Source organism: Argentina silus (genome assembly GCF_951799395.1).
Source record: "Argentina silus genome assembly, chromosome: X".
NCBI lineage: Eukaryota > Metazoa > Chordata > Actinopteri > Argentiniformes > Argentinidae > Argentina > Argentina silus.
The window spans coordinates 52,585,590-52,602,356 of NC_139653.1; the positions used below are offsets into that span (position 1 = coordinate 52,585,590).

General features: G+C 42.9%; 1 protein-coding gene across 1 annotated transcript in view; it reads right to left on the reverse strand.

Moving 5' to 3' along the window:
• The window catches only part of cdhr1a (cadherin-related family member 1a), a gene marked incomplete at both ends in the record, with an annotated part of 179,415 nt that overhangs the window by 20,850 nt on the left and 141,798 nt on the right, over window positions 1-16,767 (reverse strand). Inside the window, 5 exons of the mRNA XM_083694781.1 lie at window positions 1,004-1,090; window positions 1,543-1,632; window positions 2,595-2,645; window positions 2,776-2,921; window positions 3,910-4,005. Coding sequence (XP_083550907.1) covers window positions 1,004-1,090; window positions 1,543-1,632; window positions 2,595-2,645; window positions 2,776-2,921; window positions 3,910-4,005 — 470 coding nt within the window. The remainder of the gene's footprint in view (window positions 1-1,003; window positions 1,091-1,542; window positions 1,633-2,594; window positions 2,646-2,775; window positions 2,922-3,909; window positions 4,006-16,767) is intronic.

Here is a 16,767-nt window from a genome sequence, read left to right on the forward strand (position 1 = left end):
GTGTGACTCCCACCCAGCTGTTCCCTGTACCTAATAGCCCAATGTGCAAAGTGCAAACTAACATTCCCCACCGCCCCCTGCCAAAGCAGCCCTCTAAGCCTCCAATACCTCACACAAATGTTATTGTGATTTAATCCCTGGACGCACAAATCACAAGCACGCACACACACATACGCGCAAACACACACAGGCAAACACACACGCACACACACACACACACAAACACAAACACATGCATGCATGCTTGCACGCACTCGTGCACACACACACACACACACACACAATGCTAGTGTCATTTTCATTACTTTCATTTTTTTCCATCGTGCCCAGATTAACCTTGCAATCGTCCCTTTTTTGACTGGGATTTACTATTGAAGCCTTTTTGCCAAAGGTCTTATTTAGCAGTTGTATGTCCATTTGGCAGAGGCTGGTACTGGTGTAACCAAGTTCAAATACCCCCTCTCCCCCTCTCCCCCACCACCCCCTTTTCCCCACCACCCCCTCTCCCCCACCACCCCCTTTCCCCCTTTCCCCCACCACCCCCTCTCCCCCACCACCCCCTTTCCCCCTCTCCCCTACCACCCCCTCTCCCCCACCACCCCCTTTCCCCCTTTCCCCCACCACCCCCTCTCCCCCACCACCCCCTTTCCCCCTCTCCCCTACCACCCCCTCTCCCCCACCACCCCCTTTCCCCCACCACCCCCTTTCCCCCTCTCCCCTGACACCCCCTCTCCCCCACCACCCCCTCATCAGGTATTTGAGGAGACAGTCACGTGTGTTGGCAAGCCAGAGGTTGCAAGTTCACAAGTTCAGAGCAAGTCTAATTGCGAGGCGACTGTTTGCAACAATCTGACAACTGCTTCACTGGCCCAGGGTTGAGGGTGTGACGCAGGGCCAAGGCCACCCCCCTCCTCTCTCTCTCCCCCCCAACCTAACCCTAACCCCCCCCCCATCAGGTGGCCTATATGTATAGGAGTCGCTGGGGTCGAAGCCATCATGTTACCTGGAGGTAGAAGGTGACGGAGCCTCCTGAGCCGGTGTCCCTGTCCACAGCCTGCATCTTGCAGATGCTGCTCCCTGACGGAGTGGTCTGGGGAGAGAAAACAGGGAGGATTGGAGATCACGATGGCATGTACAGGCACACTGACTGAACATCCCAGACTGAACACTTTTTTGTTTACAGTACTGTAACTTCATTTTGAAAACATTTTGGTTGTAGTTTTCGTCAAAGCATGGCGCTAACAAAGCTTAGCTTGTGGGTTTGATTCCCGCTGGGACCATTTATGCTGATAAATGTATGCACTCACTGCAATGTAAGTCGCTTTGGATAAACGCGTCAGTTAAATGGCACATATTGAAACCAAATAAGGATATGTGAGGGGAGTTGTGACAGATGGAATAAAGCACAGCAGAGCAGACATGATGACTGATACATGTATATATGCCATTTAGCTGACGCTTTTATCCAAATGTACCATCCACATGTACTTGTGTTTATCACAAACTGAGTGTGATGTGTTCTTCCTTGAAGGTGACAGTTACCTCAGGGACGTCTACGACGGTGGGCATGTTGATGAACTCTGGTCGTTCGTCGTTGGCGTCCATCACAAACACTGTGACTTTCTCCACAACCTACAAGAGAAGGAGGAGGAAGCAGATAATCAATGTAAACATTCACTACGGTATGAGTTACAGTCAAAGAGCGATATCAGCAGAACACACAGCACCAGTCAAACAGCGATACCAGCAGAACATACAGTACCAGTCAAACAGCGATACCAGCAGAACATACAGTACCAGTCAAACAGCGATATCAGCAGAACACACAGCACCAGTCAAACAGCGATATCAGCAGAACACACAGTACCAGTCAAACAGCGATATCAGCAGAACACACAGTACCAGTCAAACAGCGATATCAGCAGAACATACAGTACCAGTCAAACAGCGATATCAGCAGAACACACAGTACCAGTCAAAAGTTTGGACAACAACGAGGTGGGACGAAAGGTACGGTCCCCTCCCCCCAAGTCCCCCAAGTCCCCTCAAGTCCCCCAAGTCCCCCCAAGTCCCCCAAGTCCCCATAGTACTCCTCCTCTCTCTGCTGTCATATAGCCGATGTGTTGTGAGCGTCTTTGACACAAAATGGCTGCGTTGTGTGTAGGTGGATGTACAGTACCAGTCAAAAGTTTGGACACACCTTCTCATTCAATGGTTTTTCTTTCTTTTTATTATTTTCTACGTTGTAGATTAACATTGAAGACATCAAAACTATGAAGGAACACATATGGAATTATGTAGTAAACAAAAAACTGTTAAACAAACCAGAATATGTTTTATATTTTAGATTCTTCAAAGCAGCCACCTTTTGCTTTGATGACAGCTTTGCACACTCTTGGCAAGGTGTGTCCAAACTTTTGAATGGTACTGTATGTTAATAATAAATTAAATTAAATTAATACATAATTTAATAATTCATTAATTGAATTTATGAAAACAGGCAATGCTGTATGGATTGTAACACTACATATTCAAAGGTATGTAAATAAGCTGTTATATATTGAACACTTACTGAACACATATTGAACACTTACCTTGTTTCGTCCATCTGTAATGCTGACGTGAACGTCGATTGAATCTTGTTTCTGCCGCGATAGAGAACAGCATCTCAACGTACAGTAGGCCTACAGTACATGCTATACACACAGTCTCAGAGTCGAAAGGGTAAAGAATTTGAAAGTAATACAGAGAACATCTCTCACGTTCTAGATTTACCTCTCTGTCCAGTTGTTCCACCAGGGTGATATTTCCAGATTTGGGGTCCACTCTGAAGAATTCCCTGGATCCTGGTTGAAAGACCAAACCGTACCTCACCTCCTGGTTCTCAGGGTCCGTCCCGTTGAGAGCATAGATCTGTGTGCCTGAGAGTGAACATTATCTTGGTTTTACATCATATTAAATACTCAATCTTGGTCTGTGGCTCTGTGAGTAAATTGTGGAAAGAGAATAGGAAAACAATTATTAGGTTTGGTTTGGTACGTAGAGTCAAGGTAGATGACTACTGTACCTAGTCACTAGATGAGTCACTAGATGACTAGGTACATCTAATGTTTTGTAGACTTGGAATTGCACCTAGTTGTGTGTAAACAAACAAACAAACAAACAACAAGTAAACATGTAGTAAAGCCCCAAAAGTGTATGGACAGGGTAATGTCTAACGCTATGCGGGGAGCCACTGTCCCAACAACAGGTGACATCAACAGACTTAACCCTCCTGATGCTGAGCCTTTAATGGGACTTGGTACACAGCATGTGACCTGATGTCAAACTATCAAACACAACTCAACAGCTTGTGTCAACAAACCCTGCTGCCCCTAGTGAGTCATAGTGTTAGTTCTGTCATCATCTTCTCTGCAGGGGTGATAGGTTGCCTAGAGGTTAGAGAGGCCGGCCAGCAATTGGTAGGTCGCTGGTTCAATCCCCGCCCCAGGAGGGAGCCGGATGTGAGCTGGTGACTGGAGGGTTGCTGGCATCATATCTAAGGTGCCTACCACTGCCCTTGTGCCACTTAACTATTAACTGTTGCAGGGGAGTCGATGGTTGGTTGACCCTGTGCCCAGAGCTCCGCTCTCCCTGGGGGGGGGGCAGTGCATGTGTGTTGTCTCAGGGGGTGCAGAAAATACCACATTCCAAACTGGTGATTGGCAAATAAAACATTTTAAAACATTGTTGTTTCTACTTGGCGGTGGAACCTGACTGGGTCTGACTGGGTGAGTGGAACCTGACTGGGTCTGACTGGGTGAGTGGAACCTGACTGGGTCTGACTGGGTGAGTGGAACCTGACTGGGTCTGACTGGGTGAGTGGAACCTGACGGAGAGTGTTGTTGTTGTTTCAGGTGGAGATCTCACCGACAGGTGTGTCCTCAGACAGGCTGAAGAGCGCCAGGTTTCCGTTGTCACTGTAGGGCCCATTGTCAAAGAAGTAGGGGGCGTAGTCTCCTTGGGCTATAAGAGATACACCAGTAAATAATTAGCATTGCCACTTATCTGGCATTTGACTCTTAATTCCACTCGTAATCACATCTCAAGGCGTGCCGTTATGCAAAAAAAAGCAGGGTATTGTACTAACCCACCCACCGCATTTTTTCTCTATCTCCTCGATTAGGATTATAGGTGAGTTACGTCAACAACCCCAAAAATATCCACACTTAATGTCTATACTTAGCTCACTGCTCTCTAGCATCAGAAATCGTTCAGTGATCATTGTTTTGTTTGAAAATACGAAAGTATAACGATAATTGTACTTTGACATAAAGTTCTACAAAAATCATTTGGGCCTTTCAAACAATATATAACAACTTCAGTGCCAATATATTCCAAGGTACAGTGTACACTCACTTGAAACTATATGAGCAGGTAAGTAGGCAAAGCAAGAAAAGATAAACATGTAAAACAGGGCAGAAGAAGAACATATAAACCTATATGGACTACAGTTCATGATTATTGCAGACAAGCACCGTCCCACAGCCCCACTGATGTAATTGAAAAGCATTAACAATCTGATCAAAGCTGAAGAAGCCAATTAGCCAACATGCTCTACTGTACAGCAAGCAAAAAAAGAAACAAACCAGGTTCCAGACTTACCAAAGCAGACGCGCACTAAAACGAGAAGCAGCGGAAAATGTACTTTCTTTACATTCTTCATCCTAGAGTGTGAAGCCATGAAGGTTCACCATGAAGAGGGCTTGCGGAGAGCTAACAGCACACAGTGGCGTACGCGAGGTGCCTTTCTGAAGGTGTTGGTGGCCGACTGGGTGACTGGGGGAGGAAGGCTAAGGCAGATGCTCACATGCTAATCCAATGACACGTCTTAGCCTTGGAGAGGCTCACGGTAGACCCTCTTTAGTCCAACTGTATACACCATTTACTGTACACCAATTAGCGTCCACAGGACAGGGGGCTGTGTCAGTAGGTCTGCAGGAGAGAGGACATGACCACATCACTAGAGAGCAAGAGAGTATTGATACTGAGAGACCCTGTGGAGGATGGACAGGACAGCACTATGGACAGGGTAAACATATATTAATTTGTCATGAATTAATGTGTAATTCACAGTTATATGGAATTAATATGTACTGTAAATAGCTATTCATTAATGCATCATTGTAGATATCTATCAATCAATGTTAGTTATTAGTTGATTTGTAATTGACATTTTCAAAGACACACACCCTTTCAAAATGTTCAACTTTTGTTGCCCCAGAGCCTGGAATCGAACTACATTCAATTAGGATTTCTTTTCCCCCACTGATCTACACAGCCTACTGGACACTGTCAAAGTGAAGTTAAATTACTAAAAAAGAAAAACACAGAATACCTGTTTGGAAAAGTCTGCACCCCCTTGATGTGGCTCTCCTAAAATGAGCTGAAATGCAACACTGTCTTCAACAAGTTACTCAATAAATTGAATTTGGTCCATTTGAGTGCAAGGGTAATAGTCCATGTGTCTTCAAAAAATAATACATTTGTCTTTTTTCTATTTGAATAGAAATCCGTCACTACTAACTAGCAAATTTCTAAACGTTGTCTTGATCCTGACTCCCCAGCCCCTCCCGGTGACAAGCATACACAAAACAAAAACATGAACAGCTATTTCACCACTATTCTTCACACTGAACATTATGTGGAAACGGTGATGTGTGTGCTAGATTTGTACTAAACGTAATGCTTTGTAGTAAAACCAAACAAACACATTTCCAAGACTTCAATCCTCACTTTGGTTCTGTTTATCTGTCACTAACTGCTAAATGTTAGCATTTTTAACCAAAAAACTATGGGGGTCAATGGACCCTAAATTAGCTTGTTTGAAATGTCATGCCCATATCATCTCCAATTCTCTGAGCATGACATTTCCACACTATGCTCATTAAAGGTCCATTGACTTTCATTGGTTCTTGGTTAAAAGTGCAAATAGTTAGAGTTTAGTGACAGTGCCCAGATAAACAGAACCAACGTGTTGATAGTCCTTCCTGTCCTGGTCCATAGACTCCTTTCAGGGTAAGGAACCAAATATGTGATTTTGTAATCGCAGTAAACCTTTAAGTATAAAAACTGTTACAGTCAGGAGACCAAACGCAACACAAATGATGATGTCGGGAAAAGCAGTGAGAGATCTGTTGAGAGATCTGTTTGTGTGTCAGGGTGGGGGTTAGTGTGAAGTGTTGAGAGATCTCTGTTTGTGTGTCAGGGTGGGGGTTAGTGTGAAGTGTTGAGAGATCTCTGTTTGTGTGTCAGGGTGGGGGTTAGTGTGAAGTGTTGAGAGATCTCTGTTTGTGTGTCAGGGTGGGGGTTAGTGTGAAGTGTTGAGAGATCTCTGTTTGTGTGTCAGGGTGGGGGTTAGTGTGAAGTGTTGAGAGATCTCTGTTTGTGTGTCAGGGTGGGGGTTAGTGTGAAGTGTTGAGAGATCTCTGTTTGTGTGTCAGGGTGGGGGTTAGTGTGAAGTGTTGAGAGATCTCTGTTTGTGTGTCAGGGTGGGGGTTAGTGTGAAGTGTTGAGAGATCTCTGTTTGTGTGTCAGGGTGGGGGTTAGTGTGAAGTGTTGAGAGATCTCTGTTTGTGTGTCAGGGTGGGGGTTAGTGTGAAGTGTTGAGAGATATCTGTTTGTGTGTCAGGGTGGGGGTTAGTGTGAAGTGTTGAGAGATCTCTGTTTGTGTGTCAGGGTGGGGGTTAGTGTGAAGTGTTGAGAGATCTCTGTTTGTGTGTCAGGGTGGGGGTTAGTGTGAAGTGCGTATTTATTAATTTGTTGGTTATGAAATGTGTTGATAATGCCTAAGCATTACAAGAGTACTGACAGACATGTCACGCCTCCTTTCACCTTACAGCATGTGGAACGAGCTTCCCACTGCTGTCAGGACTGCAGAGTCACTACCAATCTTACGCCATAGATTGAAGACCCATCTCTTCAGGCTACATCTTAACGGTCCCTCCTAAAGACCTCTTCACCCCCACTACCCCCCCTGTACAAGTTTCTCTCCTGTTAATAAAAATAAAAAAAGACTTTTTCCTTCTTTTTTCCTTCTTGTAGCATTGTGACTGCCTATGGTCCTAGCATAGGTTACTTTATCTTATGATGACTGCCATCAGGCTCCTAAACAACGCATAGGAGATTATATTCATGGACTACCTCATATAACTGAACCCGACTGTCATTTTCAGTTTGCCCATGCATAATTGCACTGCTTACATTTGCACTGTTTTATTATTATTATTGTTGCTTTTTTATTATCACATGCTGCCTTAAATGTTATTATCTTGTACATTTTGTTTAGTATATATTGTATATTTTTTAGTATTGTACATTACACTTTGAATCTTGAATCTTGAATAGATGATTCACTTACTTCAACAAATGTACTTGTTGTAAGTCTCTTTGGATAAAGGCGTCTGCTAAATGCCATAAATGTAAACATGTAAATGTAAATGTAAATGTAAATGTAAACACATATCTCTTAAAGCACTCTGAAGTCTCAGATGATGGTTTATGTGCCAGTGATGTGTCAGTGGAAACACTTTACATGGATGGTCCCCTGACAGATGTTCAACCAACTACACACATGATGTTAGTTTCATTCATTAAATGTCAGTCAGCCACAACATTCATCAACTACCTAAGCTTTATGCCCTATTTGACTAATTTCCGCCTTAAAAACAGACACAAATTAAACTGCTTATAATATTAGGAATATGATGATCAGATTGCAAAAGCAGGATGCCATTTGAGAGGTAACACCTTGAGGTTTTGTGTGGATATGCTCAGATCATAGTTTAGAATAACATACTACACATGACAAGGAGATAAAGTAAACAACAATCAAAGTAACAATGAAATTAAAGCAGAATTTGGGCCCTCCGGTTTCAGAGGTGAAGAGCTTGGGCAACTAAGGTCAGTTCATAACCACAGCTCTAGCATGTCAACAGAATTGCAGTTGATTCATATGAACATTTTATCAGATTAAATAAGGAGATCTAATGCATCTAATCTAATCTGATATAATATGCCTAATTCTGTAGCTAGTGTGTTGATCTGTTCGTCTGAGCATTCACATCATATACAGTATATAACTGTTAAAAATCCACTCATTCTTGGACAGTGGCTGAGCATGGACAATTGTCTCCAGCAAACATGTTGTTTTCAATGATGTGTATCACTGAGTTATCGTCTTTAGGGACTTTGAAGAGCATTTTGGGCAACAGAGCTGGTTAATCTACTTGTTTGATAATCCTATTTGTGCCTCCGAGGTGCTCCAGCAGGCTGTGTTATAATAACAGATCATCTTCTCTATCTTCTAGCCCAAAGGAAGGCCATACTGGGTAAAATGCCACCTTATCTCTGTTCCTTTTTGATTGAGTCAGAAAAGAAATATCAGTTACGGTCTCACTCACACTTGCTTTTAATGGTCCCAACAATAACAATAATAATAACAACAATAACAATAGGTCATGACAGAAATAGTTTTAACTACTCAGCTCCTGGTCCTGGAATTCTCTCCAGAACAGTTTAAACTTGAGGATCTAGTCACTTTGGTGGAGTTAAAACACTTGGTCGATGCAAATATCACAGATGTGTGTAACTGTCATTAGGACAGCTGTCCATAGTTTGTTCAATGTTGGGTCTATGCATGTAAGTTGTTTTATCTGAAACGTTGTTCCCCCTGCTGCGGTTGAAACAGGCCTCTCTTGAAAAAGAGATTTTATCTCAATGAGACTAACCTGTATAAATAAAGGTTGAATAAAATAAAATCAGTTGCTATGAGAGGTTACTGCACACAAATCATAACCATGATAGAAATAGACATCCTCAAAGCAGGCAACTGATTCGATTTGGGATAATGTAGCTTTCCTGACTTCTGACTATACTATGTAGTGTATTTGACAACTACATCTGGCTGGCTTGTCAACTTTTTAAAATGACATAATAACAAACACAACTATAACTGCTAATGCATTGCAAGACTGTGAGGAGTAAAATCAACTCTCTAAGAAAAATGTCCCTTGGTTTTTCATCTGTACAGTCCATGAGAGTCATCAGTGTGTATGTCATTTGAAATTACAGTATTAATAAATGAATTACAGCATTACTTATCTAGCTTAAAGAACATTATTTCCTCCGTAAACTCCTCAAAACAGAGTCCCCTGCTCTACAATGTTGACCTGAGCGGCTTGGACAACCAGCCCAAGGAGGTGGCGGGGTGGCGGAGGCAGGAACCACCCGTATTTCATGAGCAGCATGTACAGCAGACACATACATGAACATGCATGTACTGTACTATACCAACCTCATCAACATCATGCTCCAGTAGCCTACCACTAAACCATAACCCCTCCGTCTCTATGTGTCAGGGGTGACTATAACAAATAACAATGTTCAATCCAAGACCATACTCTCCATGCATAATGTATATGACTGTTAAAAAATTAAGCCTCAGGACAATTGTGTAATGTTTTGCTAACAAAATATGTTGCGTGCAAGAGGATTTACACACATGAATAAACCTTTTCCGGTGCATCTTCGTATATTGAAATGAGATCTGCCGTGGGCTTAACATCCAAATGGTATTAATCGTACTACTGTGTATGACGTCAATGCTAGGTACAATATGACATTTCAACAGTTACTGTTTGGTTTTATAACCGTATTCTGTGTAGCCTTCAACAAACAGTAATATACACGAGTGAAATAAAACACAATTCTGTTTTGATATCAATTAAAATGTGCATGGTCAACTTGTAGAAATGTGTGTATATATTTGGATTCACGTTTTGTATGTTTGCTTCTTATCTCAATGGGCTTATTAGATAGTGTACTTTTAATACTTTTTTTTATGGACTATTTGGAGATAGTGGAATGCCCCTGTAGATCTCCCTACTCCACATACAGACGCCCAGTACAGGTGGGTGATTATGTGGTCTGTGTAGCTCCGTCCTAGAGCCACCTCACAGGCAAACTGGCCAAACGTCACCGTTCCACTCATTCAAATCTAAATTAAACTAAAAGCTGCAGCAGAATGAGGTTTCATAAGAGTTCATAACATTTGATTGTAATTGATTGTCAGGACATTTACATAAAACACAGAATCACCTGCCAAGGTGCGTCTGCTTGTACGTTAGAGGCCACGACTGTGGCCGTGGTTTCAGGTTTAATTCCAGCGGAGCTGGGCAGATGGTAGGCAGGCCTACAGATTAACCCACTGTGCTCTAGTTTAATCCCTCCTCATTTTGTAATGCACAGGGCGAGTCTACGGGGAGGCACAGAGAAAAATCAGACCATTGAGGACCAATTAACCGAATACGCATTCCCATTCAAGAGACGTCCAGTGGTGGGTGGACAGGTCATAGATATAGGATTCTATTTCTATGAGACCGGTGGCTATTTTGGGTGTACTGTTTGGAATCAGTTCAATCAGTTAATGGTGAACACATCACAGGCTCAGAATTAGGTCCGTTTTTTAAATGTTTCTACGCATGCAACAACAGCACATTCCATTGCGTGGACCTATCGGGTGGACGGTGAAATAACCCAATGCATTTTAAATGTGCATTCTAAATGCCATACTAATTCTAATTCTACAGTATGCTACCAGCTGTAGAGCTAGACGCTACACTAATCAACATCCCTCTGTTTACTCCCTCGGCTTACTGAAGAACACACTGACACACTGATGCATTGGATGGGTTAGTTCATGTCGGACATTATAGGTTTTCGAACCCGGGTCTCCAGCGTTGAGGGCGACACTTGAGTTAACATCTTTCAGACAGGGTTAGGGTTAGGGGTCAGGGGTTAGGGGCTAGGGTTAGGGTTGATTTGGAATCACAAGGGTGTGATTCCAAATCACCGCCACTACATTTTCACTGTACTATACTGTATGTACACTCATCTGGGTTAGGGTTAGGGGTTAGGGGTTAAGGGTTAGGATTAGGGTTAGGGTTAGGGGTTACTGTATGTACACTCATCTGGGTTAGGGGTTAGGGTTAGGGTTAGGGTTAGGGTTAGGGTTAGGGTTAGGGGTTAAGGGTTAGGGGTTAAGGGTTAGGATTAGGGTTAGGGTTAGGGGTTACTGTATGTACACTCATCTGGGTTAGGGGTTAGGGTTAGGGGTTAGGGGTTAGGGGTTAGGGGTTAAGGGTTAGGATTAGGGTTAGGGTTAGGGTTAGGGGTTACTGTATGTACACTCATCTGGGTTAGGGGTTAGGGTTAGGGTTAGGGGTTAAGGTTTAGGGGTTAAGGGTTAGGGGTTAGGGGTTAGGATTAGGGTTAGGGTTAGGGGTTACTGTATGTACACTCATCTGGGTACACGGATAGTGTTCTTCTGACTGATACAGTGTCATGTACAGGTACCACTGAATCAAGATCTACACATTATGACATCATATGGATAAAGTCCCACTGCTGGGACTTCAAGCACAGCAGTAGCAGCATAGATTGGGTTAGGGTTAGGGTTAGGGTTAGGGTTAGGGTTAGAGTTAGGGTTAGGGTTAAAGTTAGGGTTAGGGTTAGAGTGTACCTAACCCTAACCCTAACCCTAACCCTAACCCAGTAGCAGCATAGATTGACCTCTTATACTCCCCTACTCCCCAGGCACAATGCCATAACAAACAGTCCCCCACGGGGAAATTTTCAGGAAGATGCCGAATGCGTCACGTGACGGTTGTACTGTATATTATCTGATGTTGGATTACAGAGAAACCATAATAGAGAAAATCCCTCGGTCAAAAGGGATCAGCGTGTTTTTTTTTTTCATCTGAAATATTCATTTAGCTGCCACTGGCATGGCTGAGGGTGATCTTATCTCATATACTGTCCTATACTACTGCCTTAGCCAGACTGAACAGCACAGCACATGGTCATGTCCTGTGTCTGTATAGATGACTCCTGTCTTCTGTCATAACAAATTGGTTTAAAGGACTCTATATGTACTGTAAAGAGCAAGTTCCTGTAACCCTACATCTATTTAAATGATGTTATAGTATATGTAAGACAAGCACTCTAGAATGATCAATGACACAGATGCTAAGGTACAGATATAACCTAGTCTAGCACCATGGCCTGGGGTGGTCCAGTGGTCTAGCACCATGGCCTGGGGTGGTCCAGTGGTCTAGCACCATGGCCTGGGGTGGTCCAGTTGTCTAGTACCAGCACCATGGCCTGGGGTGGTCCGGTGGTCTAGCACCATGGCCTGGGGTGGTCCAGTTGTCTAGTACCAGTACCATGGCCTGGGGCGATTCAGTGGTCTAGCACCATGGCCTGGGGTGATTCAGTGGTCTAGCACCATGGCCTGGGGTGGTCCAGTGGTCTAACACCATGGCCTGGGGTGATCCAGTGGTCTAGCACCATGGCCTGGGGTGGTCCAGTGGTCTAGTACCAGTACCATGGCCTGGGGTGGTCCGGTGGTCTAACACCATGGCCTGGGGTGGTCCAGTGGTCTAGTACCAGTACCATGGCCTGGGGTGGTCCGGTGGTCTAACACCATGGCCTGGGGTGGTCCAGTGGTCTAGCACCATGGCCTGGGGTGGTCCAGTGGTCTAGTACCAGTACCATGGCCTGATCTTATAAAAACAATACTTTAAAACAACGGTATTGTAATGATGGATAAACTGCGTGTCTTCTGCATGCTAGTTAGGAACTATTACAAAAGCAGTAACACCACATACTAGAGACATTCTTCCCACATCCCAATTCTCCACCCTTCTCCTGAAGTAGTCTCCAAATGATTATGTTCTGGGGGATCATTACCAGTCGAAGTTAATGGCTAATATTGCCACACGAAATTCATGTTGCTCTTACGCAACTTACGTATTTACATTTTTGTTTACGTATCTGACATCAGAACAGGTGGTCAAACGCTGGTATTTTGATCACCCAGATTGTATTTCCTGGTCTGCAGAAATGATCCCCAGAACGTAATAATTTGGAGACTGTGTTGAGATTCAGATGGAAAGGGATTGGTGTAAGAGCCCCAGGGTCTATAAATCAAAGTGGGAAAGTTCACAAATGCATAATTCAGGAGAAGGGTGGAGAAATGGGATGCAGACCAACACACAACATGAACAACATTATTTTTTAAGCTGGTTCGCAACATTTTAAATATGAGTTTTCAATGTCAATGTACTGGACAACATATCTAACATATTTGCACTGTATCAGAGGATGTCAGTTGAGCTGGTATTAGTATTCTTTTGAGAGGACATGTTCTTTGGCTGCCTGTCAGCAACCTATGTTGACAGAGTGGGTTATGGCTAAAATAAGTTTGGCTTTCTGCCTGTTCTGTGTCCACGAAACGTGAGATGGAATAAGGACTCTAAATGAAAAAAAGGCACCATAGAACGGTTTGTTTCTCAACATGCAAGACCTCAGTAATATTTTTAGATTACACATCATAATCCAAAGTACATCTCCACAAAAAAAATTGGAGGGTAAATTTAATCTGAACTTCCAAAACTAAACCTGCATACGGGCCACATTCCATACTGGTGCCGTATGTAGACCAGACACTGTCGTGTGTTGTTACAGAGCTGTGAAGTTATTTAGTGTAAGTGTTATCAAGGGGAATATGTATGCTAAATGCATCTGAAATTGATAACGGTTTTGAAATATGGGGCAAATACAGTCATGCAACAACCCTGTGACAACAACCGGTTTAATCTAATATACTGTATACTGCTTGAGATTACGTTACTAAAAAAAGACAACCATGTTTCCGTGGCAAAGGTCCACCTGAGATTGATAATATCAAATATAGACCGGAAACCTTAAATCATGGTTTATTTTGGATCGTAGCCTTTTCTGTCTGTGTCCGGAAGCACCTGTGCTCAAATTGTCTACTGCATTTACAATTTTGGATTATTCATGATCTGGTGCAGTTTGGTTAGGTATTGGTATGTGTCCTCTAAATGTAGGTTGCTTGTTTAATCTGGTCATGTATAGGCGGTTTAAAAATAGTTTTTCATTTAATAAACCTGCAGAGATTGAGAATGATGAAAAGATGTAAAAGGCCCAGAGTCATGAACGAACAGTAATTAGAATAAATATTGCTGTGAGCACCCAGGCATGCGGGGTCTAAACTACGGCACAATATCCCACTGCATGTTTTACAGGGCACAAATGGCACAAATGATGTGTTTTCGAGTGACCGATATAGAGTTCTGTTCGCGTTTCCTGTCATTTTGTTAGATTTTTCAAGTCTGAGAAATGCTTTTGATGCATTCTGTTATGTTTTCAGTGTTGTAGCAAGTCTTCTTCCCCAAAGCAACTTTGCATGAAATCTGCATGAAATTTGGTATACATGATTTATGGACAAAGATTTGCCATATTGTAGAATGTAAAGAAGAAAAGTGCATTGAAAAAGCCACAGAGACATGCATATAGACAACATTTCATAACTATTGATATGAATGTTACAATTTTCCATTTTTTCCATACATGTGTTATTTGGGGTCTCCATGGGTAGTCAGAATCACTGCTTAGTTTTCATGCAAGAAAAACTGTTTCTAAGGCTTGGATGAGTGGTGCCAAATTACTGGAGGCTTCAAATAGACTTTGACTCCCAATAATGACTTTTTTACTGGAGATATGTAAGTGGGCGGGGCTAACAAGACTTCAGATATGGGGAACAATGGTGGATGAATATAGTCAGTTTCAGCCCCAAAACGTCATGGCTACTCTCAAGTAAAACAATAAAACTACCACACATTTGGAAAATCTCTCTCTTGAATTGGTTTAACCACACAACTTTCAGTATAACTTAGAAGTTTAGTGGAAATTACAGTAACTTTTCAGTTTGAAAATTAAAATCTAAGCAAGCAATATTTGTCAGACTGGCTAACTTGGCGGGCAAACGGTTGCCTGGCAACTTGCTCCACAGGATTGCCTGAAGGACCTATACATGAGTCTTCGTCAGCGTCAGCCAATAGAAAATGTACGTCTTCATTGGCGCCACTCTTCTTATACTGTATATCACTCTACCCCTGACCAACTGTGCCAACTGTGCCAACTGTTATAACTCTTAAGTCAACCCGATCAAGAGCTATACATATGCGGTTGTTATAGCGCCACCATGTGACAGATCTGAATATGACTGCACATGTTAGGTCCTGAGAGTGTTAGACAATATGTTTGCCAAGTTTGGTAGCGATGCACCCCCCACCATGTCTGGTTTGTAAGCATGTAAATACTAGGACACCCCTTCATTGAAGTTAATTGGTTCAGAGCGGCCACATGGCTTATGCTGTGCGTTGACAGACCTTGGTCCACAGATGCCGTAAATGAGTTTTCAGGCAGATCGGCCGGTCATTGCAGACGAGATGTAATTTCAATTTAAAATGGCAGATCATTTATGCAAATGTGTTCCTTGTGAAGAGACAGACGTATGTACCACATTTCAGAATTCTGTCATACGGGGTGAGAGTTGTGGCCTTTCCAAATGTCTATTCAACTGCGTGGTATTGCGCCACCTTGTGGCCAGATGGCTCCTCTGCCTTACCATGTAAAAGTTATTTGCATTACATTTCCAAAACGGCAGATGCAGGAGAATAATAACCATAATAATAACAACAATAATAATAACCATAATAATAATAATAATAATAATAATAATAATAATAATAATAATAATAATAATAATAATAGACATAATATGCCAACAATTACAATAGGGTTGTGTTTCTCTGCATAGACCCCTAATAAAAGGCAAAGCCAACAATTACGAAAGGGCTGTGCTTAGACCCCTAATAAACATTTGTCTAAGTTGTGTGTGGACAGTGAGTACAGTGATGGGTATTGTACTATATGGGGGGCGGCAGATTTGTTCGATCCCCATCCCAGGAGGGAGCCGGATGTAAGCTGGTGACTGAAGAGTCGCTGGTTTGATCCCCACCCCAGGAGGGAGCTGGATGTGAGCTGGTGACTGGAGGGTTGCTGGCATCATATCTAAGGTGCCTACCACTGCCCTTGGGCCCTTGAGCAACTGCTCCAGGGGCGCCGACAAATCGCTGACCCTGTGTCCATTGGTGTTGTCTTGGGGGGTGCAGAAATACCACAGTGATTGATTGATGATTGATTGGGAAATAAAACATGGTTTATGGTTTGGTTTGTTCTGTTTCTCTGCATAGACCCCCAGTAAAAGGCAAAGCCAACAATTACGAAAGGGCTGTGCTTAGACCCCTAATAAACATTTGTCTAAGGTTGTGTGTGGACAGTGAGTACAGTGATGGGTATTGCGCTACCGGCTGAACAGTTGTACAAGGGTTACTAAATAATAGTCAATCATAGTTGAACAATAATATGCAACTGTTTCAGATGTTATAGCCCTGTTCAGGAATGTAAATGTGTAATCCCTAATCTCTAAATGTAATGCTACCTGTCCATATAGTTCCTCTGTTGGATTATGAGTCCTCCAGACCTTTCATGTAAGGCCTCACTGTAGCAGAGGCCTAGTAAATATGTGCAGCCAGTTTTTATTGAAAGTCTTACGAGGCCCATATGGATTGAGGTACTTTAAGTCTTTGCCAGGCTTCAAGACTGAAGCAGACTCATGCAGGCCTTCCCTTGGCTCCCGCCCAGAAGACCACCCATGCTAGAAGGGCCTCATCGGGATAAGAGTACCCATGGTAACAAAGAACATCCTATAATGCCTTGCATGCCGCGGGCTGAGAGTGTAATGGAGTCATATTGGCTGGTGATGACTGATACTGTATAAATCACTTTGCCTTAATA